Source organism: Vicugna pacos, chromosome 1, assembly GCF_048564905.1.
Source record: "Vicugna pacos chromosome 1, VicPac4, whole genome shotgun sequence".
In the NCBI taxonomy this organism is placed as follows: domain Eukaryota; kingdom Metazoa; phylum Chordata; class Mammalia; order Artiodactyla; family Camelidae; genus Vicugna; species Vicugna pacos.
In genome coordinates this window covers 27961180-27978860 of record NC_132987.1, presented here as the reverse complement: position 1 = coordinate 27978860, position 17681 = coordinate 27961180, and the positions used below count along the sequence as shown (strand labels likewise).

Genomic DNA, 17681 nt, shown 5'->3' with positions numbered 1-17681 from the left:
GGAACTGATACCCTGTTTCTTAGTTTCCTCCTTCAAATAAAGAGCATTAAAAATCCCGGCAGCATCTACAAAGCAAACGTGGGTACCTGTGCTTGCTGCAGCCCTGGGTACTGGGGGAGCTGAGGGGAGGGCCGTGCTTGAGCAGCAAAGAGAGCAGCCTGGTCCCCCGGCTGGCCCTGGAAAACAAAGCCGAGGTGGCTCTTGATCATAACAGCAAGGGATGGATTCAAGATCCTGGCTCATAACCCCCAGAGCCCCTGACAGCAAACCTTATGTGAGAGCAGCACTTGCAGATTTCCCAACTGTGTTAAATACTACTTCTCATCAACTTCCTATTAACAGCAGAGACTGTTGCACTTATTATTTGCTCCACAGAAGACTAGACATGTCCCCAGTGGTAAACCGACATAAACACAAGCCAACATCACCAATGGTCTGCTCATCAGAGAGGCTCTGAGCCAGCTCTCCTGCACACTCCAGGGTGCAAATGCCCGAGAACAAAAGGCTTGAGTCTCTAAGTGTGAAACCTGAAAACACTGGGCTGCATTACCCTGTGCTCATCAAGTGAGCGAACACGTGGTGCACACAAATGGCGTGTGCAGACTTCATGCCTCTTTATCGACGTTTCTTCGCAGTGACCTACAAATTGCCTATTTAGCCGTGTATTCAAGGGATGAATTTGAAATCTCTTATGACTCTAACAATCAATACAAATTTATAATGAGTTAATATCAAATACAATTCTAAGCAACTACAATATAAACTAAAACCAGTTAACATCTGCTTAATTTAATACATGTTTTGGCCTTAGGAAAATAACTATAAGAGCAGCTGTATGTATTTTATATTTTGGCTGCAGAAGCTATTTCATGGAAGTCAGTAATAATAACACAGAAAGTGGCCTAGCTTCCAACCACCCCTTGTTTCTCGTCAGGACTTACTAACTATAAAGAACAGGGTTTATTCTAGGATATTTTACTATTGTTTTATATCATAGATGTCCTCATTTTTTGAAAGTGCTATACTGTAGTTATATAAAACCATTTTAATGTCCTTAGAAAGTAGCACAGATATTTCTGACAGGAAGAAAGGAATAAACATGTAGCTTAAGGGGGAAAATAGCACCGTTATTAAGCATCTATCATGCACCCGAAACCGGGCTTCCTGTTCTCATTCCCATTTTCTCACAGGAACTCTGCAGGGAGGGAGCGGCACCCTCGTTTCCGTCAGGCAGGAAAAGCCAGGCTCGCAGCGCACAGGCAGCTGAGCGAGCTGACCCGGCTAGAGCTGGCTGGGCTCGGGGAAGACTGACTCCAAGGCCTAGGGGTTTTTTTTTTCCATTATGACACGATGCTTCCGTACGTGATATTAAGGATAAAAATATTTAAAATCTCATTTGGTGCTTATTCTTTGGGGACAACTAGCCTCTCAAACTCAACCCAATAAGAAACCAAAAGGAGATGCTCTATGAAGACTTGCTAATGAGATACTGAAATACTATGTTGTGTACATCAGACGGGGAAGCCTTTTCCCTGGTCCTGACATAAATGCCCTTGAGGGAATTTAAGAAACTTCAGCGTCTCCTAAGGTGACTCTCCACACATGGACCAAACACGAATTTCTGAGCATCCACTATGGTATTTACATATAACAGCTTCAACAAGAATCTAACTTTCTAAAATAGGGTCTCTTCCTGGTACCAGCCTTTAGCTGTGTAGTTTAAGTGCAATTATCTCTCTTCTTGCTTTGGTCTAAGAAAAATAGCCCAACTCCCTTTATGAGAATCCACGCCATGGCAGTGTGGCAGGAGTATCGCCCCAAAGTAGCCCAGTGGCTCCTGATCCTCCAGACACTAAGCCAGGGAGTCATGAAATCACCCAGATCTTTAAATGCCACTCCTCGGACCAGTGCTCCCTGACAGCGTCGGCCAAGGTCCCTGAAACAGTGTTGTGCTTTTTTTGTGGGGACAAATATATGTATATTATTATCATTTTTACAGAAGAAAAATGAATGAGTTATGTGAGTTAGAATCTTGAGATCCTTTAGTAGTCTAAAATACCTGTGCCCTTTTTCAGCTTTGAGGGAAACCAGATGTGGTCTGCATGAGACAGCTGCGTGCAGATGCAGAAAACAGAGCTTCTCTAGCTTCACTATTCCTTTGCAATGGAAGAACTTTATGAAACAAACTACAACTTAGGTGTGAGGGGAAACCAGAGTTCTAATAAGGTAAATACCCGAGTTACTGGGCAACACCCTTTTAATGACAAATAACAGTTGAGACTGTTCAAATTTAAGAACTATGAATTTTAAACTATCTACATTTTTTTAAATTACAAAATTAATATTCAAGGAAAAACACTGTAACTTTGAAAAAAGCAAGGAGGGGGTGAAAATTTTCAAATCAGTTTTTACACTCTAAAATTCACGTATTCTTCAGTGAACGTGAACCATTTTTAGTCTAAAGGTAAACGGTTTACATGTCAATATATTATGTTCCCCCATCATCATTTCCCCCCCAACTCACTACGTAAGCACAGTAGGTAAGAATCCTAGTAGTCGGCACCCTCTCTGAAGTAATCACAAACACCCCAAGTTGGCCCGCTCTCCCCAAGGGCTTCACAGGCGTATTTGCCCTGAATGAAAACACCCATCTCCTCTGCCAAACTGAAGTGAACTCCTGTTCTCTGGGTTTCCCAGAATAACGCCAGGAACAAATTATTTATGTGTAGAGACAGTTCAGTCTGTTGAGTAAAAAATGACTGACGGAGATGCTCTTTAGTAACTTGAAAGATTTTACAAATGCTTAAATGGGGACCAAAATGTGGGAATAAGTGAGAAAACTAAAAACTGAAATTTGGTAATAAAATTTTAAATGTTGGTGGAATGGTTTTGCTGCATTTAAGCAAGAAACTGGGCCGGGCTGGGAGAGGCGGGGCAAAGTGAGACCAGGCCTGGCAAATCATGACTTCTGGTCGCCTTAGTTATAAGTAATCTACTTATCCATTACTTTCGGAAAATTTCCTAAGCTTTATTTTATTTATTTTTAATCCGTTCCCAACACTGCATCTGGCATACAGGAAATGCTCAATAAAGATCTATTGAGGCAATCTAAGATTTAATTTAGTCTATCTATTAAACAAGAGTTTCAAAGGTAAATTGGGATTTATATTTCAGCATAAATTAGCTTACCAAGTGCTTTCCAATTGCCCCTATTTTTTGGTAGCATTTTTTGTTTCAAAAACTCACTTTTTAATTTAATTTTTAGCATCTGCCACTATAATGATTTCTCCTTTCTGCCTGCATTACTATCTGGAGAGCAGCTCAAGTCCCCCTCTTAATACACTCTGCTTAACTGAAACAGGGAGAGGCAGCATTAACTTCCTATTCCTGGGGGTGGAGACGGCAGTTCGGGAGGCTGGTTTTTGGTGGAGTATTTGTGTCTAGCCAGGTGCCATGTGACTTTGAGCACATAACTGAGAGAGAAAATAAGACACATTTGTGCCCTGGCTCCAGCACCCAATTTACAGGTGCTAAGGGACCAAGTCACAGTTAGCGGGGGAATTCTGACAGTTACATGAACCCACCTCTGCATTGCTACTTGAGATTAATGCCTATGTTTGTTCTCCTGCGTTTGTTTTCATGCACTTTGCTTTGGGCTGGCCTCTAGGTAGGAAATATAAATCCATAATATTTTCTAAAATTTCCACTTTCTAAAAACTTCTAAGAAAGCTGTGCTTTTCAATACTGATTCATCTTCCTGGCTTTTATAGGAACAATTCTCTCTTTGATGGCTTTATTTTCAATGACACCAGAGACGTTATTGAGCTCAAAGAGAGTGGACTCAAAACCTCTTGCATAATTTGAAATTCATGCATCCAGTAAGTTAATAATTTTTGATAAATCATCTTCAAAGTTAATTTTCATTCTTCTGGGCCCTATTCCCTTCATTAGTTCACTCTCTCAGTCAACTGAGAAAATATAAGGATCTCTTTCTAACGGAGAATTGGTTCTAACTCCAATTAGCAGACAGTAAGCAATGCAATCAGAAGCATGTCAGGATGAGGAATCTTCCATCCACCCCATCTACTAGTAATGCTTTTTCTCAAACCCCTATTTCGTAACTTTCCAATAGCATTTAAGGGTCTCAAGTAGAGACAAGCTGTACCTGAAAAACCACATCCAGATTTTGTGACTCTGTTTCTGAAAATACCCAGTGTGGGTAACGTTTTATGAGTCACCTAGCAAAATGGCCTTTATTTGCCACTACTGGTTTGGAAGGTACTGAGTAATGGTGCCCAAGGCTGAACAACAAATGGTGTGACCCAGAAGTTATGGTCAGCACATTATACGAGTGTATTCTGATTGCAGACAACAGATACCAGAAAACTCTGTGAGAGGTCCTGTTGACCAGTTACACTTGATTCTTTTATAAAGCTTTCATATCAAATATAACTTTGTTGGGAATTAATTAACAGTAACAGTAATGGCTGGAACACACTGATTCATTCTGAAATAGACACACTTTATACAAAAATAAACCTTCACAATATATTCTGTTAATATGCTCATAAATCATGAGTATAACATATTGATTGGTTGAGGATATACATTCATTAAATTCCTAATCCTGGCGAATATTAAAAGAAAATAAGAATGGTGAAAAGGACAGTGAAGATATATATATACGTTTCCATTTATCAGAATGAATACAGAAAGTACATTACCTTTTGATGTTAAATACTTGAACAAAATACTTTGTCTAGTTTTTAAAAAAGTACAATCAGTAATTAACGCAAATTGTATTTATTCAAATTTCATTATTATCTCGAACAGTAAATGCCCTACAGCAAACATAAGCTATCTTCAAAATATTTTTGAAATCTGACAAAGTTGACTTCAAGTTTTTAAATAAACGAAAACCTCGCCTGCTCTCGGTATACTAAAAATGTAAAGAAAAATGGATAGAAAAATTGATTCCAAGGAAGTCTCCAAATTTTCCTCTGCTGAAAGAACTAAAAAAATTGCCTGTATAACAGTATTTCATAACTTGAATATTTTCAAAACTTGTATATGCAGTTAAGGATATTTTCACCAGTGTATAGAAAATGTTACCCATCAAATTGGCAGTGAAACAAGTTGACTTACATTCACATCTGAGATGTGTGCTCTTTTTTATTCTAATGCTTCTTGGATTTATGTTGTGGGTTGGCTACCTGATACAGAAACCTACAAGTAATTTAATGCAAAACATGCATTCTTAGCTAGCCCAGGCAAAGCAGTAGAGATGAAATCTTACGACATGCATGCACAAGACCTATGCCCCAAAAACACCTCCTCCATACCGGAAAGAAAACAGAGATGATGCGTTCTGTTGAGAATTTAGGAAGAACAGTGAGTGGGATGTGATGAGAAGGGCATGTTTCATAACCACAGTTTTCATTATCTTGCACTGGCCTGTGAGTCAGCATGCCATGCGTTCCCCTACGAATGATGTGAGTTACCAGAGAGAAGCAAGAGCTCAAAACTGGGACTGAGACGAAGGTATATGAACTGGTCTATGGTCCCAAACCCAGGCCATGAATGTCTGCTGGTTTCTATACCATACACATGTATGATGAAAATCATGAGGCAATCAAAGGGACAACTTTGAGAAATAAACTCCATTAAGCTGAACATGGTCAATGCATTCATGATCTGTGTTACAGTCTCAAACATAAACCAAGTGAGTAAGAGTGAAATGAGGACTGTAATTATCACCAGCTATAGAGGAATAACCCGCTTCTCACTTTGATGTTCAAAGAGTAATGCTATAAAAGTTTAAAAAAAAAAAAGGAAAGAAAAGAAAAGAAAGAAAAAGGAATGACAGCAGGGGTGTTACCATTATGTTGTCAAAGTCTTCCAGAAGGGAGACAGCAGAGTTACAGAAGTCCTACAGAAAGGGGACAGCAAGAAAATGGCAGACAATACAGATAAGATCGTTTAGCCTAATGATGTGGGGAGCCAAAATACATATGAATTAGTTCATTTTTAAAAACAATGTTTCAGAGAGTCAAGACTTAAAAACCCAGGCCTTAAGAAGTTTTATTAATTTATATGCCAAACAATATCACCGTCGGCTGGGTCACAGACAAATAATATGGCAAGAGTCATTTAATGGAACAGCACAACCTGGAGGTTAAATGAGGACATACAAGGAGTTGGGGGCGCCATCAGACCCAGATAGCTTCTTGAAACTAAGGCATGTTGGTGCCCCAGTGCAAGCAAAAGAGCACCACATTCCTTCCTAGCCCAGAGCTGGGGAGAGCTCGGGACACTGGGTCACATCAAACAGACAAGACATTAGGTGAACAGGTCACATACCATTGGAGGATAGACAGCTCCAACCCAGTAAATGCCCATGAAAGCAGAACATCAGTTCCACCACACATTCAATCAACCAAAATAGAACACAGATACTCATAGTGCCACCAGTGTTTGCATGCTAACGGGGAATTAGACTTAGAAAAAGGGAACTCATGCTGGGGAAAAAAACTCCTGTAACTCAGATCAATGACTCCCTTGTTCACTCATTTTCAGAAATGGATTTTAAGTGACCTTTTGTCTGAGATATTAAAATTTTTCTGTTCAACTTGCGTTTTAGAAATAGAGATATGGCAAAAAATTCTCAACCCTAATTGAAAAGGTATTTTACTCCCCTAAGGACTAGAAATCACAGGAATTTCCCAAGCAAGTAATACCTATTCTCGTCATGTTAGGGGTAGGTACATAATTCATTGCAAATATTCATTTGTCTTAGTGGCTCATTCTCTCACCTGCTACCCCAATCTTCTCCCTGCTCATAAAAATCAAGCTTTGTAAGCTATCTTCCGGCTCATTAACAGTTGCACACTCATAATTTCAGCAAATGAAATGGTCGACTTCCTCATCATTCAAATAAACAGAAATACCAGGTATTAAGTAATAAGCAGAGCATCCACTTTCCTGGACATGGTTTCCAGCCAAGGAACCAAATGACAGAGTTTAGGACACATTTACTAGCTCATTGTCCTACTAAGTTCATTTCTGTTGCTGAGATGTATATAAATTATACTCTCTGAGTCAATGCATTGAAGATAATCGTTAAAACTCAAGATTTGTTTCAACAAGACTATTTTGCATACCCTTACCAAGTAAGAACCAAATCATTTTGAAATACGCTCAAATTATACAATCCAGAAAATTACAGAAGGGAGAACTTGAATAGCTAGTAAAGTTATAAAACACACCTAAACTCACAGGAAATCAGAAAACGCAAATTACAGCGTCATCACACAATACCATTTCACCTGCTCTGAATGAGGACATTAAAGTCTGATAATATCAAGGGTTGGTGAGGATGTGAAGAAAGGAAAACACTCATTCACAACTGATGGGAATCACAACCACTTTAGAAATCAAATTCGCAATCAAATCCACATTTCCACTTCCAACTCCAGACCCTAAAACTCCGCGTGTGCAGAAGAGATGTACAAAAACGTTTACTCTAGCATGGTTAACAGTGATCAAAAATGGGAAATAACTTAAATGACCATCAACAGGACAGATAAATATTAATACTCATAATGGAATAGCAATCCAACCAGGACAACAAAATAAAATTAAGTGTAACAAAGTAGATATGATTCAAAATTAGTCAAAATTAAAAAGTCACAAAACAATATAATAAGTGTAAGACTATCATATAAAGTTTCAGATCTGAAAGTAATACTATACCATGTTTATGTCAATGGATGCAAAAATATGTAGTAAAAATATAAAAACGTTCGTAAGAAAAAAAACCCCAACATTCATCATAAGGATTACCTCTTTAGAGGAAAGAAAGGAAATGAGAGGAGACCACGGGCCTCATTCATGTCTGTACTGTTTTATTTTTTTAAAATGTGCTAGAACAAATGCAGCAGAACACTTATTATTTAATAAAACTAGGTGGTAAGTATGTGTTTGCGATATTATTTTCTATTCTTGTATGTTTGAAATACACTGCTAAAGAGTGAGTTCCAAGGCCATACCATATCCGTGGGGTAGAACGATTACCAGACAAAAGGGTTGGCTGCTCAACTGAAATGGGCTTCATCAATCCAGGAGGCGTGCTTCCAGAATGCTAGATTCACCCGTGCCGAGGAGCTAACAACCTCGGAAGGCTCTGACTCAGTGTTCTCTCACCAAGTCACCTAAGTCCTTTATTTGGATGCACAGTGAAGGCACCTGCTCCAGGGTTTGATAACCCAGTGTTCTTACCAGAAACCACAAGCTGTAACTGAGCACATTATTTCTGTCTCTGTCAGCAAGCTTCCTTTCAATGCCATGAAAACCCTGATGATTCATCGTCTGTAGCCTACAACCGATTGCTTTCTTACAAATTTATCTCAATCAAGTTAAGCGAACATATTCTATAAATGGCTCAGGGAGATTCTGCCCAGGGCTAGGAACCACTTAGAGAAATTCAAAACTGAATTCAGCAGTAATAGTCTGAAAGTGGGTTAGTAATAAGTCAAATTATACCTTGTGATAAAAAGGTAGATGGGAAGAAATAAACATACTTCTAGGAAGGTAAATTTTACTTAGGCTTAACTTACTTTTAAAAGGGAGCTGAGTTTATTCTAGTAGAATGGTTATTCAACTCCTAGTAAATTATTTTTTCTTGATACGGATTTGAAACAGTGGTACGACTATTTTTGTTCATCCCCAAGAACTGCTAAAATCCCACACAGGTTTTAACTGGCTCTCAATATGCTGCTTTCTTAAGCAAAATCAAGGTTTGTAAAATATTTTAATCAAATCCTCATCATTCCAGTGTAAGAAACAATTCAGACCCATCTTTCCTGACACCCAGGGAGTATGAGCAACAGAATCTCCCTGAGGGGTCAGGAAGAGGCAAGCACGTCAGTCACTGCTGTCTGTATTCCCTTGCACTTCAAACTAGACTCCTCTCTCCTGTCCCTCTTATAACACAGGTTTAAAAAAAGGAAGCATTTTTAAGACTGCATAACTATCCCTACTGCTCTCACCCCACCAAAATCACTGCGTGGACTGAAGGCAGAAGTGCCATGGAGTTTTACAGTGAAGGTACGGCTAGAAAGTTACTCAAGATACAAAGAGTATTTTTTAAAGCATTAGAATTTCTTGCTAACTTGAAAACCAGTAGTTTGTCACAGAGCAGGATACACGGGAAGACTGGCTACTTCCTTGGAGGATAATAGGGTTGTGAGAGCTAAGATCACCAGCACGGCCAAGTGTTTTGAGGCGTTCTGGCAGAAGTAAGTGTCGTAACAGGGGCTAGCAGCACCACCATCACCACCATCGTGCCTTTTTTTTTTTTTTAAGAAAAATTGGAAAACACAAGAAGCATAGAGAAACTAGAAGAAAAAAGTCACACTCTCACCTCCCTCTTTTTATTGTATATGTACAGATTCGTGGGTTTTATGAGTCTATACTAAGTTTTGGGTGACTTTCACCAATGTTTTGTTGAATAATCCTGTCATCTAAAAAGTTACAGAAAAGTGGGTTACAGGGCATAAGAAGAGAAATAATATAAATCGAGAACTAGAGCTATCCATATACTGACTATTATATATAGTGTATCCTGTGTTTTCTGTAGCTCCTATTAAGTCCGCACTAGACTCAGAGTCTGTGCAGAGAAAACCCAAGAAACATCAGGGCTTCAGAGATACCACCTCCAAGCCAGAAATCAAATACTAATCCATGAAAGCAGAGCTAAAAGGAGAACAGAAAAGGGACATAATTATAACAGGGAATGAGTGCTCAGAGCAGGTCACTTCAGGGATAAAAGTTCTACAGCTTCTAACTGACTAGAAAAGCACTAGCTCTTCTTTTCGTTTTAGGCTTACTTTTAATGAACCGAAGACATTTCAAGTTATTTGGTCAGTGGTAACAGTAAACTGCCAGGGAGGAAAAGTGTTTATACACCCGTACAGGAGAGACATACCTGCACTCACACAAGTCCACAGGGATGCGCACCAGGCAGGACATGTCACGCACCCCCACGCATCCCCAGCTACAGGGACCAGGGAAACGCGCAGGACCACGCTGCAGGGGGTGGACAAACCTGCTGGAAAGGTCGCGCCTGGGCTTGCCTGAGGAGCCGCTGCTGCTGCTGCTGCTGCAGAAGCTTCATCTGTATCAGCTGCTGCTGGGACGTGATGGCATGAAGGGAGGGCGGCTGCATCATGGCCCCCGAGCGCCGCTGCAGCATGTTGGACAGAGCTTGCTTGGTATTGGTGGGGACAAAGGAGCCCGCCGGGTCCAGTCTGGAGCCACCTACCAAAGCAACCAGAAGGAGGAGCTTTCTGTGCATGTTAATGCAACAGGTTTGCCTTATTTTATCAAAACACGGGTATCTCACTTTCTAAGCCTCACTTGAGGAGCATGATGGGAAGGAAGGCACTGCCTCACCCTCTGCAAATATTGAAGATCTGTTAAGAGTTGCAGCAAATCCTAAGGCTGAGGAGGGTGCTGTTCAGTGGGTGATAATATTTGAATGGCTTCACAGAGGACCCACTTCAGCTGATAAAGTGAAACGTCTGAGAAGCGGAGTTGTTGGCACAATTTCAGAATCATGTGGGTTTTAAACGATGCAAGGCTCTCAGGAACAAGCACATGACTTGCACAAAATGTATTTCCTTCGTGGTGTATTTGCCAAGTGTCCTAAGCCAGGCATAGAGACCCTTTTGTAATTGTAAACCCTTTTCAAGTTCATAGTATTTAAGCTTCTTTACCACGGCAAAATTAACATGCCTGTTCCGTGGCAGAGAGGCATGAAAATACTTTAAAAACTTGAAATGCTTGGAAACTTCAAATGTCATGATTCTAAAGACAAAAAACATCTTTTTTGAAGGCTGTAAGTCAAATAAACAAGAGATGTTAATTACAGTGATGCTTAAAAAAATGAAAGTATTACCATATTTGCCTACATAATGTGTCAAATGCCTTTAAGAGGGAAAAAAATTTCAAAATGTGCTGGCTTCAAATTAGGTGCCAATCCTTTACCAGATAGTTTATATCCCTCAAATGTATGTGAGTAAGAAAACCCCTATATAAACACCTTACCAATGTTACATCATTTTTTAAAGCAAGTTGAATGATAGAAACATTTTAATGCTGTTCACTGGAAGTCTACATCCCTTAAAGGCTCAGTATCACAATCGGCAATATGATTTACGAAGTCATTCAGTGGCATTTGAAGAATATTTGGGAGAGGGTAAGAGGTCAGTTTGAGTAATATGAGTAACTTTTGTTGAAGCAAGAATTGGAAATATACTAATGCATCAAAACATTATTGACTCATTTTATAAGGGAGATTCTTTTTAAAGATTAGATGATGGCCTACATTCTTTTAATTTTCCTAACTTTTCTATAATCTTATACTTCTAAATCAGCTAAAGAAATAAAATATAATAAACATGTTGGAGCTCTCTGCATATTTTTACCTCATTAATTTTTTCCCTTTCTCTCACCAAATGGTGTTTATTATTCACATATATTTCCTTATAACTTTACCATACTAGTGTGTATACATGAGAAAAAGAAAGATGGCTTAAGCTGTAGGTGTAGATGTGTGTGTGTATATATATATGTGTGTGTGTGTGTGTGTGTGTAAGGGCACTGTTTTGCATTTTTAACTACATATAATGGAAGCACACTGTATATATATTCTTCCTCAACTCCATAGCATTCATAATTTTATGAAAATCTATTAATTCACACATGTAAAATCCTCATAATTGTTTTCTTCCATTTTTGGTTACATGTCATGATACCTAAGGCGTATCTAATATCTAAAGTTGCTCAACTTACAAACACCTTTTATAGTATTCTAGGGGGGAAGGATATATGCCTTTGTAAAATATTTAGCTCTCAATTTATAGATATTCTTTGTGTTTGATTTCAATATCTACAAGGTATAAAAATGGTAAAATAAAAAAAAATGTACAAGGCCCTGGGAATTAAAGAGAAAGTCAAAAGAGACGACGAGCATACATTATTTTCCACACTTATTTGCTCTTTGTAGTCTATGCTCATTTCTTCAACAACTTATTTTTAAGAGCCCACCATAAGCCAGATGCTGTTCTAAGTTCCGGGCATATAAGAGTGAACTTAATAGCAAAAATATCTGCCCTCATGGAGCTTGCTTTCTGGAGAAGGCAGAATAAACCAGGAGGTAAGTCAAATGTCTCAGTCTATAAAATGTGCTGATGCTGACACGAAGAAACTCAAAAGACGAGGAGGGGAACAGAGCAGGCAGGGAAAGGGTGGGTTTGCAACTTAAAGCAGGCCTCCTCAAACCTGAAGGAGGCAGGCAGTGAGCATAGATACTGTGAGGGAGAGCACTCCAGGCAGTGCCAGTAGGTGCAAAAGCCCTGAGGTAGACACATGTTAAGACCATTTACTGAATATGAATATATCTGCTGTGTCAGGCTGTCTTCTAGATGCTATATTTTTTAAAATTTACTTTAAATTATATATATGCATGTATGTGCAATATAAACCTTATTTCATCCTTCAGAAGAGAATGGGCATTTTGATCCATTTTGTTTACTGTAATATCCTAACAACCAGAATAGGGTCTGGTCCATCGTGACGCTCAGTACATTTCACTGAATGCATACCGGAACCACCCACACCATGAGGTATAAGTTAGCACATCTGCTTTACAGATGCTCAAGCTGAGGCACAGAGAAAATAAGATTTGGTGGAGATATTACAGCAAGAGAGCGGTAGAGCCAGACCCGAACAGAACTGACTCCCAGACCAGCCCTCTTAACTGCTCATTTAGAGGACAAGATACAGATTCCACACTACTGTAAGACAAAAATCAAACATGTTCTTCCCCAGGCTTCAAAACATCACACTCATAATAAAAATCACAGTAAAACACAGAATACAGCAAGGAAAAGTATTATTTGTTCGAATGGCACATCCTAACAAAATGCAGACTGAGATCTCAAAATCAATTGTTTTGTAAAAACAGTCACACTTTCATTCAGAAAAAAATGAAATTCACTGCTAATTAAGAGATTTTTTTAAAAAATTTCAAAGCAGTACTAACATTTACTGTGGATACGGCTGTTTTTCTTATTGACATCTAAATCTATTTGTTGAACCAAATTTCTGAGATCCTTCACGGTATAAGCAATTCAAAATTCATCACATGAGGAAACAATAAAAGACACTGCAATACTGTCTAATCTTTTAAAGCGCTGATGAGAATTACATCTGATAAAAGTGTACATGAATTTCACAACCTAAAACTTCTAGTGATTTTATATTTTGTAACTTAGATTTTTCATCAATGGCTAATTTCCTTCCAACACCGGATGAAAATTCCAAAGTCGGCACCTCAACTCGTAACTTGAAACCTTATTTTAGAAGAGGAAGAAAGCATCTTGAGCAGCGAGAATTCCAGAAATGTGCACTGAGCACTGAGTTCTAGAAATCGGCAAGTTTTGTGGAGGTTTCAGTTTAATAGCAAAGAGAACCCCAAGCTATCTCTGATCTCAGAGACACCTGACTTCACTCTCTCTTCACATACCTGCAGTAAGAGACTGGTTCTGAAGGAAAAAGCCGGGCTGCTGGGGCTGCCCCATGAGGCTGTAGCCCCACAAGGCAGACTGCGGGTGGTGCACCATCTGGGAGGAGACAGGTGAGTAATTGGGAGGCACTCGGTATATGCTGCTCTGCGGATACTCCTTCAACATGAAGTTAAAAAAAAAAAAAGTGACTTAACTCCACATACCACGTATGTAATTAATGCAAACTCTTCTGATCACATTATCTGAGAGAGCCCCCTACCCCAGCGGACAAGGCTATTTTGACAAAGGGGAAAACAGAAGGCAAGAGTCTCAATATATTCTCTGCAAAACACTCATTTAAGTTAAAACCTGGACTTAAAATCTACTTGGCTACATTGGGGGAAGATGGAAAGGGATCTTTCCTGAACCCTGTTTTTAAAATACTAACAGCACATTTAGAATACCCATACTGACCATCACCCACAGCTGTAAAAGCAACTTCGGTTGCTGAGTCCCCTGATCACTTCATCTTGGAAGGCTTTCCTGATACCTTGGACCTGGACGAGAATTATGCCAGAAAGGCCCACGATTCTTTAAAGCCAGTCTCTGGTCTTAGTTGCAGTTTTCCAGATGGCTCTCTAAAGCAGACAGCTCTCGGTGCAGTCCCCCTCCGCCCCTCACCACACCGCTTGCCCAGGGCTTTCTCTTCCTTACAGTAGCTGCAAAGTCTCTAAGGATCACCCCCCGAAGACCTCAATTCCCCGACTCAAGTCCCTCCTGCTCTCGTCTAGTCCTGAAGGATGAAGGAAAAATAAAATCTCAGTTCTCTGTAATACAGCCCATTGGAAAGAGGCAGCTCCAGGAGAAGTGTGGGAGAAAGGGACGGGACCAGGACCCACATGGGGAGTGAGAGGAGTTTTAGGTCTTTCAAAGCATCTGAAAAGAACAGAAACCCATCCATGTGAACATGCAGGATAGGAGACCCAGATGTGGGGGAGTGGCAGTCTGATCTTACCAAGCATCTTTTTCAAGACACAGAACTAACGGCAGGAAGGCTATACAAGAAGGGGGCACTGATGTTTCAGTGGCATCCAAAAGTGATGGTAGTCATTTCTAGAATAATATTAATCATCAAGCTACCAGCTAGGAAAGATGTTTTGGTTTTGACGTAGGTGAACAATAATTAGTCATGATGTTTGAACACCAAATTATGAATATTTTTTCCTCTGTGTAATAAGAATACCCTTGAATTTTATAGAAAAATGTCTCAAATTCCCTCTTGAGTATTTTTGAGGTGAATTTAAATGGGAAGATATTTTACACATTAGTTCTATAAAATTATATCTAAATTATCATCTCATGGATTTCTGTTGTTTTCAAGAAAATGTTGCTCTAGGTAGGGAAGGCTAACAGGAAAACAAAAACAAAACCATTTTAAATTATGTTTATTTTATATCATATAAATTCAGAAAATATGTGGTAAAGAAACAGAATATACAGGAGAGTAAGAGGAATGGTAAACTATGAAATCTCAGAAACATCCTACTGGATGTATTAGATGCAGTTTTATCTAAGGAAAGCAAACAGAGTTTTTATGTTAATTCACTACAGGTATCAACTGCTCAAAATACAAAAAAAAATATTTTAGACATGCCTCAATAAAAATATGTAAGAGGAAGAGATGTTATAGGCCAAAAAATTTCAAGTTTCAAATCTGAGAAACTGTGAGGCACTGAAAATTAAATGAATATTATTCACAATCAAAGCCTAAAATAAAACAAAGTTATAAAAAGTTGAGGAGGAAAAATCAAAAGCTAGGATCCTGTCGTCTGTGCCAAGTCACCATTTGTGTGCCGCTCCATCAATTACCCCTGAGCCTTGTCAGGGTAACTGTTACAAACGGGCTTATACTAATCTTGGGAATGTTTCTAGGGATAGAATTCAGGAACTAGCAAACCTTCAACGAGACGCTAACATGCCCGAGATCTCTCTGCTTCCCCTACTCACATCAGCTCGCGAGCTGGGTTTCGTCTTGCGCTTCCTTCCCTTTGTTTTCTTCTCTTCATCGGCTGCGGTTTTTCCCTGATCTGACAGCTCAGCTGATTTCCTCTCGGGTTCCTGAGAGATGGGAGATGTGGGCTCTTCCTCTTCCTCCTCGGGAGGCAGGGGCAGTGGCTCGAGGTAGTAACTCCGGGGCTTGGGCATGGGGTGTGTGTGATACAGGAGGAGGTGATGCTGTTCCTCGTACTTGACCACCTTTCGGTCCACTCGGACGGTCCCGAACCAGGCCCAGGACAGAGGAGCAGGGTTCTTCTGACCCTCAAACAAATCCCATGGGGACACTTTCTGCTTCGTAGAGACCTGGAGACCCTGTGGTAAAATGACACGCCATGACCACATGCTCCGATCTTTCCCTGATTCAGAGGCCAGGCTTGCTTAAGACATGGATCCAGAGGACATTCTGGCTGGCGGGGGCCTCAGAGAACCGAGCACACGGCAGACGGGCTTGCTAATGAGTCTGGGCTGACACGGGATCACTGCGAGCAGCAGCTAGAATCTGGACCTTCAAGTCTGGTTTTATGGTTCTTTATACCATATGACACTCTGTTCAGGCTGGAACACCAGATAGTCCAGTATATTTTCCTGTAGAATGGCATTTTTTTCCCATTCAGTTTTTTTTAATTCTAAAAAAATACTGCTAAATACTTCTAAAAAATTACTGTAGTAAACTATAAACCTTTGGAATCTATTTATTGCTTTTAAGATAAAACAAAACTTAGGAGTCAAGTTATATTCAGCCTCTAATTGGGATCAAATTAACTTCAAAAGCGTGTGGACTTGATTCAGGCACCTTTCGTGTACTCGATCAGGCAGTCTCTAAACAGTTCAGTAATATTAGTATAGAATTAACCTGCACCAACAGGTACAAATAAAGTCCTTCAATTCAAGCTTATCTCTGCTGAGGTTAGAAGACAAAGTGCTATTCTGTTTCTGAAAATAAAAGCTTCTTATTTTTGGTATTAATTGGTGCTGTCCCTTGGTACTTACCCTGGTACACCAATTTGAAAATATTTTTCTTCAAAGTGACCCCGCAAATACCTGCTCAAGGCACTCCACATCAATGTTCCTACTCCTACTACAGGTGCTCTTCCTCGGGTGGCTTCATCCAACACCGAGACTCAGCTACCTACTGCCTGCCCTGACATTAGACCAAGAGCACATATCCAAATGGCTTCCAGATGCGTCACCACTGGAGAGCCCACCAGCACGGCAAACTCAACTTGCCTGTGACTTCAGCTTTTCCTCTCTCTACAGCCGTGCAGGCATCAGCACTCAGGGCGCCCCCAGTTACTGCAGAACTGCTTTCCTCCCACGAGCATAAACGCTTCCCTGTGCCTGTACCACCCTGTGCCCTACCTCCTGGCTAACTCTTAATCCTCCAAAATGATTCAAGTGTCAGTTTTCTTGAGGAACCGGCTCTGACTACCTACCCCTCACCTGCGTGTGCGGGCCCCCTCTCTGGGTCCCCGCATCCTCTGTTCCATGACATACAAATCTCACCGACTGTATCTGTCTGCTTCCCCCTAAGCAGGAAGGGTAGGAACTCTTTCAGCTCCGTGATTTCAGTAATCTATGGTTGCTCCATGTTCATGGAAAGAATAACTGACCACTCTTCTCATATTTTAGAGAAACTTGCTTAATATCTTATATACACAAGTGTTCATTAAACATTGTTAAATTAGTAAGAAAATAAACTGTCGTCACTATAAAATATTTTGTTGACTCAAAATAGCTTACTATACGAAGACTATCATCAATAAAATTTTTATCATCTACTAAAGGTATTCTGTTTCCAATTCTGCAGTAAAATCAAACCTGACCTTTCCTATTTTTTCTTTTTTTTACACTAAGCTTTCATTTAGTTTTCCCTTGATGGGCTTCAGAAATTCACTTAAATTCAGAACAGTTATAAATGAAGATCTTCAAAGATTTGGCCTGTCTGTATGATAATGTCAAGAACCACTGCATTTAAATGACAAGACTATGTTTTAAAAAATTAAGAAACAATAAAATTAACATGTTTTACATGCCATCTAGGAAGACAAGAAAACG

At 39.8% G+C, this 17681-nt stretch overlaps 1 protein-coding gene across 9 annotated transcripts in view; it reads right to left on the bottom strand.

Moving 5' to 3' along the window:
- The window catches only part of MED12L (mediator complex subunit 12L), a 295438-nt gene that overhangs the window by 24993 nt on the left and 252764 nt on the right, over nt 1-17681 (bottom strand). For 7 of the 9 annotated variants that reach the window (XR_012071818.1, XR_012071816.1, XR_012071817.1 and 4 more), the window contains exons 36-39: nt 15576-15938; nt 13589-13745; nt 10106-10317; nt 87-176 (exon numbers count right to left, since the gene is read on the bottom strand). Coding sequence is in view for 5 of the 9 variants with exons in the window: in XM_072959151.1 (XP_072815252.1) it covers nt 87-176; nt 10106-10317; nt 13589-13745; nt 15576-15938 (822 nt within the window). In the remaining 4 variants the exon portion in view is untranslated. The remainder of the gene's footprint in view (nt 1-86; nt 177-10105; nt 10318-13588; nt 13746-15575; nt 15939-17681) is intronic. The other 2 variants (XR_012071823.1, XM_072959137.1) reach the window with 2 other exon arrangements.